The following is a 16,117-nucleotide window of genomic DNA, read 5'->3' on the forward strand; positions in this document are numbered from 1 at the left end:
TAAACAATAGAGCTACCCAGCCAGGGCCACTCCTAAGCTTTAAAAGGCTAGGGAGAGGGGGAGGAGTTTCAAGGAGACCAATAAGGAGCAGCCAGGAAGGTAGAAGGTCAGTCACTCAAGAGTGGTGTTCTGAAAGCCACCTGAAGGAACTGTTTCAAGTAGAAAGAAGAAATCAACTGCATCAAATGCTGTTGACAGGAGAATATGGTAATTAACCCAATTTTTGAAAAAGTTTTTATTCAATTACAGTTGACATTCCTAGTTTCAGGTGTACAGCATAGTGGTTAGACAGTTATAGTTTACAGGGTGACCCCCCCCAATATTTCTAGTACCCACCTGGCATCATACTTAGTTATTATAATATTGATTATATTCCCTGTACTGGACTGTTTTGTAACTGCCAGTCTGTACTTGTCACTCTCTTCACCTTTTATACCCAGTTCCCACCCCCTTTCCTCCGGCAGCCGTCCGTCCGTCCATCTTCTGTGTAGATGAGTCTGCTTCTGTTTTGTTTGCTCATTTATTTTGTTCCTTAGATCCCACATACAAGTGAAATTATATGCTGTTTGTCTTTCTCTGTCTGGCTTATTTCACTTGGCACGTAATGCCCTCTCGGGCCAGCCATGCTGTCGCAAATGGTAAGATTTCATGAAGAACACAGTTTGGTTTAAACCAGGGGCTGTGTGTTAATTCAAGCAGGAAGTCCAGGGGTAGGCAGTTCAGATTTGGCGATTCATTAATGTCATCTTTCTGTCCCTCCACTCCTCCTGCCTCAGCGTGTTGCGTTTATCAGTGACTTTTCAGTTAAAATATGGTCGCCAAGAGTTCCAGGTGTTAAACCGTCCTGCTACTGTGTACAAAGGCTGAGAGTGGGGACAACACCCCAGATAAGAGCTGCTTCCTGGCGTGCCTGTCCTGTTTGCTTTATCAGGGAGGATAATCTCACTCAGCTCTTGAACGCCTAGTGCTCTTATCTTTTTATCTTATTGGCGCAGATTGGGCCACATGGTCACCCTTAACTTGATGAAAGGTTGGGAATACAAGAATTTGGCTTTTTAAACCTTTCTGTAGGATGTGAGCAGCGGAAATGGGGAACAGGAATGATAGTTGGGGAGCCAGATGCGAGATACAATCAGGTTAAATTTTAAAAAATGTGTTGACTTCATTTTTATTTACCCTTTTACTTAGAGCTTTTGTTCGCTTATATTTTGGGGGCATGTGATTCTTTTTTGTTGGTTTGATCTTGTCATCCTTTGTCTTATATTTTACTCCATGCCTTTTTATTTCCTATATGGTGATTTTTAAGATTTTCCATTTTTATATTGTCGGATACATCTTTTCCTTTCATGTTTCCTTTGTTTTTTGTGCTTCCCAACACCTTCTCTGCTGGAAAGGAAGCTGGATCAATATTTATTATGAGTAATTTGTGTGGTTTTGTTTTAACCCCTTTTAAACCCAATTTTAATTTTTTTGATGGTGAAAATTGGTAGTTAATATTTATGACACTGTGTGCCAGGTGCTGTTCCGAGCGCTTTAAAATTGTAAACTCATTTAACTTTCACAAGTATCTATAAAGTAAGTACCATTATAATCACCCCCATTCTTACATATGAGAAAGTACAGGTTCAGGGAGGCTAATAACCTGCTCACAGCCCAAGTGTGGTTGGAGCTGGGTTTTCGGGCCATTAGGTTCTAGATATGTGACTTTAATCACTATACCATACTGTTCTCCAATTTTAATCTCTTAAAATTCAAATATCTTAATACCACAAAGGTCTTTACAGCTTTGAAACACCTCCTTTACCTACCTGATTTTTTTTATATTTCTGAGACTTATACACCAGTTTATTAAAATCATTAAAAATAATTCAGGAAGAATTAGCATGTAGTCCACATATTCAGATATTTTATGCTCCTCATTTTTGTAATTTCTCCATACTACTAGCACTTTTTGATAATTTATTAATAGAAATAATGTGTGTTGCAATCCTTGTCTATGTATATGACCACTTTGTGTTGCTAAAAGGGTATTTTCCTCTCAGTTTTTCCTGTACATTGAAAAACTATTGATTGTTGTATATATTTTGTAAGCATAGTATCAGGTTCATTTAAATAGTTTGTAGACAATAATGCTCTACCATTGAAGATACAATTTTTAACATCTATATCAGGGTTAATGAGAAAATTTAGCTCTTTTGGGTTGGGATGAACTTGCAGCCACAGTTTTGTGTATGTATAATTCATTTCTCTCGTAAGTTATTTTTTTATCCCTTTGGGTAGACTTAGTTTAATTTATAGTAATGATTCCTAGTTACTATAGATAATTATACCCAAGGTCACTTTCTCTATATAGCTGTGTTTAAAGAAGACAAGGTATAATTATAGCTATAAACATATTGTCTCTTTTTTTGTATTTTAATTATCTTTATTTGGCATTTTCTCGTCCTGACTCTAGTAGTTAATGGATACATTCTAATCTACATATTGTAATAGGTTGCTCATATATTACTGACATCAGCAATCTCTTTCTCTCTGTCTAGTTAAAATTTGTACTGCTTCCAGCCCTGACAGGTGCGTTAGCCTCCTAAGTTGTTTCCCGGATTTCAGACTCTTCTCTTCTGTCAGTCTGCACACTGTGACCACTCGATCAAGTTCTGGTGCAAATGCGAACAAAGCCGCAGCACCCCTGCGTCCCCATCTTCCCTCCGTACCCACTGCCAACAGTCGAGGCTAAAGCTTTTAGCCTGGAAGTTAGTGCCATCTTTATCCAATGCCAAATGATCCTTCTCTCCAATCTCATTTTCTTATCCTTCTCCGACACACCTGGGCCCTTACTATGCAGTGCAAGTCACAGAACAAAATAGTGTAATATGATGCTATACAGTGTGTTCTCTACTATGTAATTTTTACTAAAAGCATTTGGTAGTGATTTCTTTAGTAAGACGTCAAGTGTTTGTAGTCCCCTAGGATTTGTTGCCATTGCTTGGAGTTTCCTTACTGTGTACGCAAGTAATGCTTGTGTGACACAACCCTTTATGTGAATCCATTGTCCAGATTTGTATTAAGATGTTTTCTAATATAAGTAATATAGTAGTCAAGGTGTTTTTTTTTGTTTGTTTGTTTTTTTTAACTAATTGAAACATCTTCAAACTCCATGAATTTTATCAAATGTCAAAAGCAGCAAGTCATTTTTTTTTTAGTGCTGAATAGCCTCGTGAAAAGCACCCTGACGCTGAATTCATTCTTGTCTCGAGAGTTCAGAGACGGGAACTTGCTCTGACTGGTGGGTGTTTCTGAGGCTTTGGAACCTCTCACATTACTTCGTGTTTGGTGGGCAGTGCGGGACCTACCCTCTTTCCCAGGCCTTTCCGTAAAGAATGGAGGAGGTCAAATGAAGCTGAGAGATTACACTGCACACCTGTGGCAGCCGGGAAGTTTTCTCCGAGAGAATGAGTCATTCATAAGTGTCAGAACAAAGGAGGACCGTTTAGAAATTCATTCTTTAGCTTCAGTTTCCAGTCTTAGTAAGCACACCATTATGATATCATAAAGAATTTTGCAGTACTGAAGTGATTGTTTTCATCGTAGCCATACAAAACCGTCCATTTAAGGCATTGGTTTCTTGAGTTGTTTATTATTTTCTTAGTGAAATTAAAAGTCATTTAAGCCTGACCTGTGGTGGCGCAGTGGATAAAGCATCGACCTGGAAATGCTGAGGTCGCCGGTTCGAAATCCCGGGCTTGCTTGGTCAAGGCACATATGGGAGTTGATGCTTTCAGCTCCTCCCCCTTTCTCTCTCTCTCCTCTCTAAAAATTAATAATAATAATAAAAAGTCATTTAAAGACTACCTAATACTGACAGATGCATAGGAATAAAAATAACTATTAGATTTTACTTACTTTAATTCATCCAACTTATGCTTTCTTGGTTTCTTTATCTGTTTTGTCTCAAGCATCTTTTATCTGATGTGATATTTGACCCCACTGACTTTAATAATATTTACTAGTTTTTGTTATAAAAATATGCTGGTTGTAATAAGAAAATTCACATGGAGTAATAAATATATCAGTACATGAACTATGAAGAGAACATTCCCCATTCCTGCTTCTTTTTGTCTCCCTGTCCTATAAAATTCTGGTATGTCCTTCTGGAATTATTTAATATATAGATAAATATGGGTATAAACTTAAAAATAGAGTAATATTAACAGTATCTTTTTTTTCACTTAACAAAGGTTTCTATCAGATTTTTAGTTTTGCAAGATGTTCTTAATGGTAATTTTTTTTGATGAGTACTGTACATTGAATCGGGTTTTCCAAGGTGGCTGTCTGAGTAAATTGCTCGTTTGATGAAGGTATGTTTCAAATCCTGTGTGTTGCCATCTAAGTGCAAATATTATTCCTTCCATATTTTCCCTAGACAAGAGATGGTAGATGATAGAATCAAATAATGATAGTATCAAAATATAAGTTTTTGTTAAAGGCATGAACTTGGTATAAACCACTAAGGTCAGCCATATCTCTGTAGGTAGATCTTAATCTTTATGGTTCACATCAGGGACGGGAAGTAAACTGATACACATCACCTTTTCAGAACTGTCCATCAACGCAGTCCCACATTGAGTTCATCATTGAAGAATTTGGTGCTCAGGTTACTCACGGTCTCTCAGCCCCGTATCTGACATATCTTTCTTTAACATTGCTCCTGATGTCTCCGTTTTACTGCTTCTTTATGCGAAGTCTGCTTACACGTATTTTAGGCCAGTTTGGCCATTACGTTGAACACATGCCTGTTGGTGAAACAGTTTCACACCTTGTTGTATCCCAGAGTTTCTGCTGTTGCACGGTAGGAGCTCCCTTCCAGTGAGAAGAGGCGCTCAGACTGGCCTCCACGCCTGGCACTTCTTCTCCTAGCTGTGAGGCTTCTGCTCTGTGGCACAGCAGAGGGTACACTGGGCTGGGGGTGGTGGGCCTGTATTCTGGGCCTCAGCATCACCGGTTAGGTGTGCGACCCAACTAAGCCATTTGACTATTTGAGTAGATTTCTCTTCTGTAAACTGGGATAGTAGTAGTAATGTACTGTTAGGATTGTTCTGAGTTTCGGAGGACCTAGTCCTTTGGTGAAACAGGCATTATTCAGTACCCTCAGCACCCAATAGTCAAGAGTATAAAGTGGTGGAAGGCTAAGACTGTGGCTAGGCCCACAAGTTGGCATTAGGTGGATGGAACGGGGTGGGCGGCGGTGACAGTGTGACTTGTGAAAATGGGGGGGGGGTGCAGGTCAGAGGAATGGTCATTGGGTTTGGGGGTAAGCTTGCTTCTGGTGCCATGCTGTGTGTTGGAATCAGAGAGGGTACAGGCGTGCAGTAACTCTGACCTGCTGAGGAAATGTCTGTCAACTGACGTTGCCTTCGGAAGCAATGCTACGAAACAGCCCTTTCTGACAAATGAGTTAATTTTCCAAACTTGCTGAGCCTTGATTGTGTGTGTCTGTGGCTCAGAAATTTTCCTCTGTAACTGGCCCGTCCTGGTTCATTGGTTTAGATGATGACTCATCAGAATGAATTTGCTGAAAGAGCAGCAATTTGGTAAATGTGTATCCTAAAAATCTGCTTTTCTATTCCTCCAAAAGGAAGTAAAACTTGTGGCTAAATGTAAATTTAAAAATTAAATAGGTGTTGGCCCTGGCTGGTTGGCTCAGTGGTAGAGCGTCGGCCTGGCGTGCAGGAGTCCCGGGTTCAATTCCCGGCCAGGGCACACAGGAGAAGTGCCCATCTGCTTCTCCACCCCTCCCCCTCTCCTTCCTCTCTGTCTCTCTCTTCCCCTCCCGCAGCCAAGGCTCCATTAGAGCAAAGTTTGCCCGGGTGCTGAGGATGGCTCCATGGCCTCTGCCTCAGGTGCTAGAATGGCCCTGGTTGTAACAGAGCAACGCCCCGGGTGGGCAGAGCATTGCCCCCTGGTGGGCGTGCCAGGTGGATCCTGGTCGGGCGCATGCGGGAGTCTGTCTGACTGCCTCCCTGTTTCCAGCTTCAGAAAAATACAAAAAAAAAAAAAATTAAATAGGTGTTTGAATATCTGTTACTTGCTAATTATAATAAGGAATGCAAAGAAAACTGTCTTATTTAGGTAATAAACTGAAGAGTCTGAAATCGACAGAGGGCAAATAAACTTGGTTGAGTATTTAATGGTTTTATGTAGATGATGAGAGAAGATATTATCACAATTTATTTACTTTTGCCTTTAAAAGTAATTTTAAGAGCTTTATTACTGTCATCGTTATAATTCCACATTTATTTTTTCCAGCTTGACTGATGTGTAACTGACAAAGTTGTACCTTGTGGTGATTGTACATCGGCATACATTAAAGAAGTACTCCTCCCATCGAATTAACACATCCATCACCTCACACATTTATCTTTTTTTTGTGTGTGTGAGAACATTGAAGGTCTGCTCTCTTAGCAAATTTAATGATATATCAGAGTATTATCAACTATAGTCACCATTAGCGCCTCAGACATCACTCATCTATCTCATAGCTGAAAGTTTGTACCCTTTACCTACCTCTCTCTGTTTCCCACACTTTACTTTACTCTTGTCCAGAAAAAAAATTAATGAATTTAGCAAATATTTATTTACTCTCTATGCTGTGTACACTTTGCGAGGCCCTGAGGGACCGAATGGAATTAGGTCCTCTTCCTGCCCTGGGGCACCGTAGAGACCAGCCCAGTGGCTTATTGAAACAGGTGCTGGTGTGACTGAAACCAGCCTCCCGAAGAGCGTAAAGGGAGGCGTGGTCCCTTGCCCACCGCGGAGGCTTCCTGGAAGGAAAGGCTTCCCCACGAGCTCCTGATTCCTAGCGGTGCTTCCCATACCTACCGTGTATCTGCATCTCCTGTGGGATCTGGTGAAGATGGAGATTGTGATTCGTAGATCTGGGGTGGGGTGGGGTACGCGTGGCAACAATGTGTAAGAACCCCCTGTTGGCTTTGTATTCACCAGACAAGAGAGAGGGCTAGATGGCAAGGAGGCCCTGGCGCTCACAAAGCAGAGCAGAGAGGGATAAAGTGAGGTACGTGAGGAGGGATGGAGGCGTGGCAGAGCGTAAGGCGGAAGAAGAAGCTGGTAGGAATCCACCCTAGTTTATGCCTTTAAAGTTAAATATTCATCAAGAGGCTTAAAAATAATACCCTGTAGATAATGGGGAAATAGAGACTTTAGGTTGGTTTGTGGCCTTGGTTTTCATGTTCGGGATCTACGTGAATGGAGTCGGGAAGGATGGAAGGACGGATGAACGACGTCTAGTACAGTTGTTTAGGCCAAGTAGGAGGGTTAATGAGGATTTGTGGGACTTGGACTGGGAGGAAGGAGACCTTTTTGAAGAGCAGTGTTCCTAGTGAATTATGATAGTAACACCCTGGTGTTAGACGAGCAGGTTGACCGGTGCGGGATGCGTGCTCGTGTAGAAGAACAGTATAGGGTAAGTCTGGAGACAGGGAGAGCTTCCGTTTGGGTGACTGTAAATGCCAGACCTAGGGGAAAGTGAGCTGAGATTTTCGTAGGTGAAATCACTGGGACAGAGTAGTGGGCATTACTTTCCAGACACATTCCTCACTTAGGACACCGTTAGTGATATGTGACACTAGCATTTTCATCTAAGGTCTTTTCAATTCTTGATATGCTTCCCTTATGTGAGACTGTTAACATTTGAGAGACTTGTGCTAAATTACATGGTAATCTTGGAGGTGGGGGAGGAAGACGATTTCGATGTTTTAAGGCTGAGGGGAAAATAGATTTAAATTAGCGTCAGTAGATAGGAGGTAATCTAACTGTCTAAGCTGAAACATTCAGCAAGGAATTGAAAATGTGAGTGGCACTGGGCTTCAGAAGGAGGATAGGGCTGCAGGTGAATATTTGGGATTCACCCATATCGGGCAGGGTTACAGTCAAGGGAATGAAATAGGCTCTGCACGAGAGATGGGTGTGAAGAAAGTTGTGAGTAAAGGCTTGAACTCAGGGAAATGCCCACATTCAGGTAGCCCGTGCGATTTCAAAGGTGCCAGAGAGTGTGAAGCATATATATTTTGTCGCTAAGTGAAAAAAACACTTTTGTTGCAAGAAAGAGTTAGAAGCTTGAGTGGAGAGCATTTAAGTTTGGCAAATAAGGAGTCAAGGTGAAAAGAGGGAAAAGAACACCGCTAACAATATAGCACCACCTGGTGTTAGACATTAGGTTTTTTTTTTTTTTTTTTAAATTCAGATGAACTTTGTTGTAGGTTTTATTTGATTAAAACCGTGAACTCTCAAGACGTATGCTCATTCTTTACTGTCTGTGGTTTCTGGAGCCCAGTCCTCTGTTGACAACTCTTCTCAATTAGAAGGCACATTTCCAGGGACGTGTCTTATAAAATGCAGTTATTTGTTTCCCCAAAACAAGATGGACCAGGGCAGAGGGAAAGTCCCCCGAGCGTCCTGTGAGCGCCGGCCTTTGCATCCAACAAGCCGTTTTCTTTGTACTAAATCTTCAAAATCCCTCGTGTAGTTCACTCACTCTTGCAGTGCCTCTTGGTTTGGATGAGCTCCATTCCCAGAGCTCACCAGACACAGGCGGCTCGTTCATGACGGCCCCGTTGTCCCTCGTGGGTCTCTTTCCTGTCAGACATTAGGTATTTTTAAATGAAGTTTTTTTCTCATCAAATTGATTATTTTTTTCTTTCTGTTTGGTTGTTTTAAAACTTTCATGTATTTTATATGGTAGCCTAGTGCATGGACGGGTTCATTCATTCAATTTTCAGTCAACAACGTGGAGGGAGGTCACATCAGTTGGGGTTTCCTTTGATTTTAACTTTGCCAAAAGCCTTATCTCACATGGCTCTTGATGACCCATCACTATATCGCAGAGGACCCGGGTTAATTACAAGCCATTCGCATGCCTCACTACCATCTCTGCTCCTCTGCTTTTGATTTATCAAAAATAAGGAAATCTAGGCAAAGACTCCATCTGAAGTTACATGGTTCTGAATATTCGTTGTACGTTTCACTCAGTTGTTAGTTTGTTTGAGTTCACAAGCTTAAAACCTTTGACATGAATAGCAGTAAACCCCCCCTTTTATTTTTAAACCCTCCAGGAAAACCTACGTCTTTGAAAACTGCACAGCCGTCTTGGGTGAACTTGCCGAGACCACTTCCGAAATCCAACGCCTCCTTGAAGAGTTCCGTGCTGCGGAGGACGGGGAGCCCCTCCTCGGGTGCCAGCACCCACAGCGATTTGAACACGTACAGCAATCATTGTGAGTCGGTCGTGGGTCTATCTCTGGGGGGAGGGCTGTTGTTAATGTAGATATGCGGAAAACTAGCGCACTGCACAAAATAATCAGAATTTTTGCTTCTGTGATTTAGGGGAACAGATGCATACTGCTTCTTCCCCGCATTATTTTGCTTGTTGCTCTGAAAGTTTGGCAGGAAGAACATTCAGCGGCATTCTCTTTTGATGAACATGCTATGAAACACTGACAAATTTGCATTGAAGGGACCTGGGTTATTTTTTGTTTATTTATTTTTTATTTTGTATTTTTCTGAAGCTGGAAACGGGGAGAGACAGACAGACTCCCGCATGCGCCCAACCGGGATCCACCTGGCACGCCCACCAGGGGCGACGCACTGCCCACCAGGGGGCGATGCTCTGCCCCTCCGGGGCGTCGCTCTGCCGCGACCAGAGCCACTCTAGCGCCTGGGGCAGAGGCCAAGGAGCCATCCCCAGCGCCCGAGCCATCTTTGCTCCAATGGAGCCTTGGCTGCGAGAGGGGAAGAGAGAGACAGAGAGGAGGGGGGGGATGGAGAAGCAGATGGGCGCTTCTCCTATGTGCCCTGGCCGGGAATCGAACCCTGGTCCCCCGCACGCCAGGCCGACGCTCTACCGCTGAGCCAACCGGCCAGGGCCACCAGGGTTATTTTTTTATTTTTATTTTTTTCATGAAGGATTGTAAAGTGTGTCATTTGAAGTGACGGTGGTTTTTGGTTTAAGGAAAGGAAAGCAATCTAGGGGCCATTGGAACCCAACTAGAAATCAGAAAAACTGACAACTTTCATTCCATTTATTTTGTAAAAGACCAAATTTTGTAGATGTGTTTTATAATCTTCAGATGCTAGATTCAGTCATTCAATCTTTGGATGACTAGTATTTATAGCGTCAAGCCTCATGTTACGCAGTTTAAACTCAAGAACATTTTTTAAATTGTTCACGGGAATTCCGTTTTCTGTGTCTAAAATGGGTGAATTAACTGAGCTCTCCCTTCCATTCAAAAGATGTGTTTGGTCGTAGTATCTGTGTGCTCATTCCCTTGTAAATTTTCTCACAAAATTAGTTTGATCTGAACAATGTTGGAGTGCCTGCTGTGTACGGGCATCAGGATAGATGCGTCAGAGATACAGACTAGACAAAGAGATGGTCCTTATCTAAGAGGTAGTTGAGAAGGAAGAAGATATTTACATGGACAACTGGAATACCAGTTAAATAAGACATGTGGGGAGGTGGGGAGTTCTCTCTGCTTTGGAGGCCTCAGTTTCCTCTCTCCAGTGAGGGGCCAGGGACAAAGTGGAGTCCTGGTTATTGCACTTTTTGGATGTGGAGCACTATGGCCAGATGATCATACATTATTTCATTTTTTCTCTCTCAAGTAACTTCTGCTGTTACTGATCTTGTATATACGGTACGTGAGAGGCTCAGAGAGGTTGTCACTGGCCTCACGTGCGAACAGCACTGAGATGTATGTGTGGAAGACAGGGCATTGAATGAATGAGCACGCTTCTGGCAGCTCCCTTAGCAGCAGTAGCTGGTCTCTGACCAGGAAGTAGCTGTACACCAGGACTTTAGGAATACTGGCAATATGTTACTTAAAATTAAACAGGCTCTTCTCCGCTTATTTGGATTTTGAAGTTGTGGCGTAAACTCAGAGGGGTTTGCGTGGAACAGATGGTCCTCTATGCATTTGGAAAGGTAGCTGACACGCTTGTCCGAGAGTCGCTTCGCCTGCAGCTGTCTCGGTGTGCAGTGTGAGTGGTAAGAGCAGGCTGCCAGGCCCGCCTCCCCAGCGTACTCTCCGGGGGCCGTGCCGCGGTGGAGTTTGTGCCCCTGGAAGCAGGCACGCGCGCTGTGGTGCCGCTACCCAGCCTCTTCCATTGACAGCCATGTTGACTTGGCCACCGAGACAGTGTCCTGTCTGACACTCCCCAGGAGGCTATAAAATGCTTTTGTCCGTTCCTTTTTGTCTTTAAACAAAGGGGTTTGCCCTGGACCCACCGAGCCTGTCTAGTGGCGATGTGTCCCCGCTGCAGACGAAGCATTCAGATCAATGGATCTCTTTCTCAGTTTGATTTGCTAGCTGGCCTAATCTGTTTTGTGTAATAATGCCTTGGAGCTTACAGATTTCCACACCCCCCCCCTCCATTCCAATTCACTAAGAGCAAGCATGAAGGGTGTGCAGTGAACATGGCTGCAGTTTTTCCTGCTTAAGCTTGCTTTGATCCTTTTTAAATGACTGTACCAGGAGGATTTCGCAGTTGTACAGAAACGGAGATTTCTTCGAACGTATTTGTCAATTCTACACTCACCCCACCGGCTGGCTCAGAGAGGCACTATGATGCTACCTTACTCGCACTGCTGGTCCTGGGATCCTACAGCCTTTGTATAGCTCCTTTGTTAGCCACGTTCTCTGGGAGCAGAAGTACGTCGACGATTTCTGGTTTGATTCTTTTCTTTGTAAGCATGCTCTTAATTTTATTCAATAAACTGAGTAAGCATCTATTGATTGCTAATTTCGTAACCTGTAATTTATGTTAATTGTCATGTTTCTTGGCTATCTTTTAAGTTGTCAGGAATTGTAGATAGAACCAGTTTTATTATATATTTTATATATTTCAAGACTCAGTAGAATTCAGCAGCATTGTTAATGTTCTTGGGACATGAAATTACTTCGTTATTGAAGATTATTTGATGGTTTCATTTCTGATTAAATAGCTAGTAGTCTATAAGCTGTATGTAGGTTATAATTATTTGTATGAGTCTAGATAAATACTGTCTTAGAATTAAAATGAAAGCATCATATCTTTATTTTACTTATTATATCCAAAAATATTAAAGATGTCTACTTTTTAACGATTACCTTCCAACATGAAAATTATTTTGATCTGAAATTTTCCTATTTCTGATGGTGATGGGTCATGTTAGGAAATAATCTTTTGATCAGTGTTTTGATTCATATTGGCCTGAGCACTTGAACCTTTTTAAAGAATGTTTCCTTGCTTTGTCTGCTTGTTTCTTTGTGATATGATAATGTTAGTGGCATCATTTAAGAACTTCTGAGATCACATAGTGCTGCTGTAAATTTAGCATCTGGTTCTTGGTACTTTGAGAGCCTATGGAAATAACATTACCAAGTTTTAAAGTGATTGAATCACGATATTTAAGACAACAAATATCTGTTATTTGGAGGTTTTAGCAGAGTGTGTATTTGTGTTTGTGCGTGTGTATTCTTTTAAGCATAGGAACATATAAAGTTATGATACTAATTTTTCTTTTGAATATGAGCATGAGACATTGCTCATTAACTTTTATGTCAAATGTATTCATTTATAGAGGTTAATCCTTATAAGCTCTTCCAGAATCAGATAGCTCAAGTCAAGTTTCTAAGATCACTGGAAAAACATAAATTATGTATTGCAGGTCTTGAATAGTGTTGAAGGTTTGAGGACCACTGTGCCAATAGAGAAGGAAGTCTTTGGAGAGTGTATAATTTCACCTCATTAGCAAATGAAAGTCCAAGAGCTTCCTTCTCCTTCCATTTTGCCACAAAAACATGTTTATTTTTGAGAGGCAGATGGGGAGAGGAAACATAAGAGATGTGCACTGAAGCTATTTGCACTCTTGTGGAAATAGGAGAACAGGAGGAGGCTAACTGAAGAAACGGAACATTTCTGACCCTTCACGTTCGTGGCCAGCCCCAGCACAAACAGTGTGCTACACAGAAAAGTTTATTTAACTCGGACTTCTCCTAGTTTTCCTGTTAATGCATGTGAAGTTGGACAGTCTTTTGCTTTCTTAGCCTCAGTGGTCTCACCTGATGAATGGGAAGGGAGGGCTAGATCATCTTTAAAATCCTTGCAGCAACAAAAGTTGTTGACCACTTTTATTCTCTTCATTACAATAAGAAGGTGCTTACTCGTTTGGAAGGGGGTTGCTTTGTGTTGTTGAAGCAATGAAGCTGACGGAGAGAAGGATTGGGCTTGTTTACCCTCACTCCCTTCCTTACTGCAGAATAGCAAGTGGCTATTGTTTCCCCTGCCGACACCGGTCAGTTGGTAAGAATCACCCAAAGTACAGTGCTGAAACTTTTTCAGGCTGCTTCTAGGTTCAGAGCAAAAGTCGGTGTTTGACTAGTGATGTCTGCCAAGGGTGAGGAAGAGCTAAAAGACAAGTAATATATACCTGGGTCCTGTATTACAAACATGCTTAATACTTGGACACATCTAAATGAACTTTTTTAAATTAGAGAATACTGTTATCCAGACTGGTATTGATTTTGTTTTCATTCTTTTAATTTTCTAGGGTAATATGAGATATTCTTGTTATTACCAAGTTTTTTGCTTTTGCTTTTGGAATTTGAAAGCTTAGACTTCAGTAGCGATTTGATTGCAAGCCAGGTGAGCAGATGATCTGGCCCAGTGGAAGTGCTATGTTAAGCTGATTCACAAAAAATTCAGGAAATGAACAGAATGTTGGCCTTGTGTGTATATGCATACTTTAATAAGCAAACCAAATGCTCATGTTACGTCGTATGAAATGTTAGTTTGCAAATAAAAGTCTGGAACAATGAGAGACTGTTCTCTAATAGGAAAATCATTGCTTCTGCTTAGGCTTCTCTGATGTCTCTTCATTTTCTCTTTAGACTCAGTCATCTCTCTCTCTCTCACCCTCCCTCCTTTCCTCTTTCCTCCCCCCTTTTCCTCCTCCCCCCCTTTTACTTGCACTACATTTTGACCACGAGGAAATGAAAACTAAGAATTGCAGAGACTCTGTTATTCTGGCATAATTGAGACAGCTAGGACCAAGGATGGAAACAAAACAGGGGCACTTTTAAGCTAGAGCTGGCTGAGACCCAGCCGTGTAAAATTCCACATACTGATTCCACAGAGACCCACTGTTACGGGAGCGGCTGGGCCCCTGGGGCCCCTGGAGCACTGGGGCCCGGGAGGATCCTGAGGATGCGCTCGGTCTCAGTGGGACTGGGTACCATAGCCAGTGAGTGGGGGCCCTGACAGCTTAGCTACTGTTTCCACACCTGGTATTCAGTTCCCCTCCTTATACCTCGAGAGGTGAAGTGATTCAGTACAGCGAGGGAGTAGGCACGTCAGGACACCCGAACATGCTTGTTATAGATTCGACATTATTTGAAACTGTTATGCTTCTCTTATGATATTGGAACTTTTACTGCTGAAGAAGGTATGATTCGGCTATAATAACCCCGGACAAGAGAAAGTTTCTATATCATCCCAGATACCGACCAGATGCCCTGGTAGGGACTGAAGCAGAGGGCAGGAGCAATGTGTAAATGGCATCACACCTCATAGGGAAGTACACTCTTCCAGTTGGGGTTCACTTGAATGCAGTGGGCCAGCTCAGGGGAGAGGGTTTGGAGAGCTGAGGGTGAGATGTGTCAGAGTGGGTCATGAACGTTTGTGCAGCTCCGCACAGTTGGTCCACATCATTCGTGAAGTAGGGAAGAGTGAAGGTGGGAAGTGTGTACTATATAGATGGTCATAGAGTGTGTGTGTTTGTATGTGTGTATATATGTATATGTTTGTATGTACATGTTACATCTAAGTGTGTGTTTGTATCTGAGTCAGAAATTTTGTCCTTGAAATACGGATTTTGGCTGTACATGTTAACAGATTTGATGGCAGATTTGGTGCTGAGTCTAGTCACCAATATAACAATTATGAACGTGAAGAGTGGCAACCGGCCAGCTTGCTTTCAGGAGACCACCTCCTGATCTGTGTGTGACAAAGAGCCAAGGAACAGGAGTGTTGTCCCTCATAAGAAATGTGTTTTTTGCTTTGGTGAGAAATCCTTTTCTTGAGTTCTTTGGAAACTAACGGTCTTTGTGTTTAAAGCTTAGTAGTGAAAAGTGTGAATTCAGGACTATATAAATTTATCTTAGGTGTGTAAATTCAATTCAGTTCAACTTTTTAGAATCTGAGTAGGTGATTTGTTTTCTGTTGAATATTTTAGAAATGTTTCAAGAAAAGTAAGAATAAAACCCAGATCCTTGCACTATATGTTTAAGACTCATAGCATCATTTACTTCCTTTCTTGGATTTTGACTTAGCAACGGTTGAGATGCTAATTAAAACCTAGTGCCCATTTTATATGGAAATCTAAAAAATATGCTCTGTGAGACTTGAGTTCTGTTGTTTTAAGGTTATGAAGTTATTCCCCACTCATCCTTTAAGAATGTATGTTGAATTTGATACAAGTAGTATCTTCAGTATTGTCATTTTCATTAGCTCTGGGTCAACTTTGGTGGAAAAACCAGGTCTCTAGGTTTTGGGGAAGGAGAGAATTGGAAAGAAGAATAGGAAATGGACAGAAACTTGTCAGTTGGAGGGAAGGTCCTGTGTTGAGTTGACCTAGTACTGCAAATGTTATCTGGGCACAGGAAGGATGAACAGATGGCTCATTGTGGAGAGACTGGACATTGATCAGGGAAGAAAACCAGCATGTTTCTACAGGATGTGAATGTGACATCTATCAGCATGGCTGTTGGAGTTGGGATGGTTTAGCCTGGTGAAAAACTTCTAGCTGGTTCGAATTTATAACATGTCAGTAAACAAGGTAGACATCTCACCCTTTTCTAAAAATGTGAGGTGAAGCAAGAGGTCAACATTGGTCATAAAGAAATTTGTGATTATAAGTGTTGTATATCAGAATAGAGTTGGAAGCTTAGAATTGGGTGTCAAAGAGTATTCGGAAGCAGTAAAAAAATTCCACCTGGGTTGGTGGAGGGGAAATTAAGCTTGGAAACCAGGTGGTGAGTGGATGAACCTCTAGGTTTTCCCTCTAACT

The 16,117-nt window shown here is 41.9% G+C and overlaps 1 protein-coding gene across 4 annotated transcripts in view; it reads left to right on the plus strand.

Annotated features, from left to right (window-relative positions):
• MTUS1 (microtubule associated scaffold protein 1) overlaps positions 1 to 16,117 on the plus strand; it is a 156,506-nt gene that overhangs the window by 73,098 nt on the left and 67,291 nt on the right. For all 4 annotated transcript variants that reach the window (XM_066237686.1, XM_066237688.1, XM_066237685.1 and 1 more), the window contains one exon: positions 9,126 to 9,287. In XM_066237686.1, the coding sequence (XP_066093783.1) occupies positions 9,126 to 9,287 (162 nt within the window). The remainder of the gene's footprint in view (positions 1 to 9,125; positions 9,288 to 16,117) is intronic.

Source organism: Saccopteryx bilineata, chromosome 6 (assembly GCF_036850765.1).
Source record: "Saccopteryx bilineata isolate mSacBil1 chromosome 6, mSacBil1_pri_phased_curated, whole genome shotgun sequence".
NCBI lineage: Eukaryota > Metazoa > Chordata > Mammalia > Chiroptera > Emballonuridae > Saccopteryx > Saccopteryx bilineata.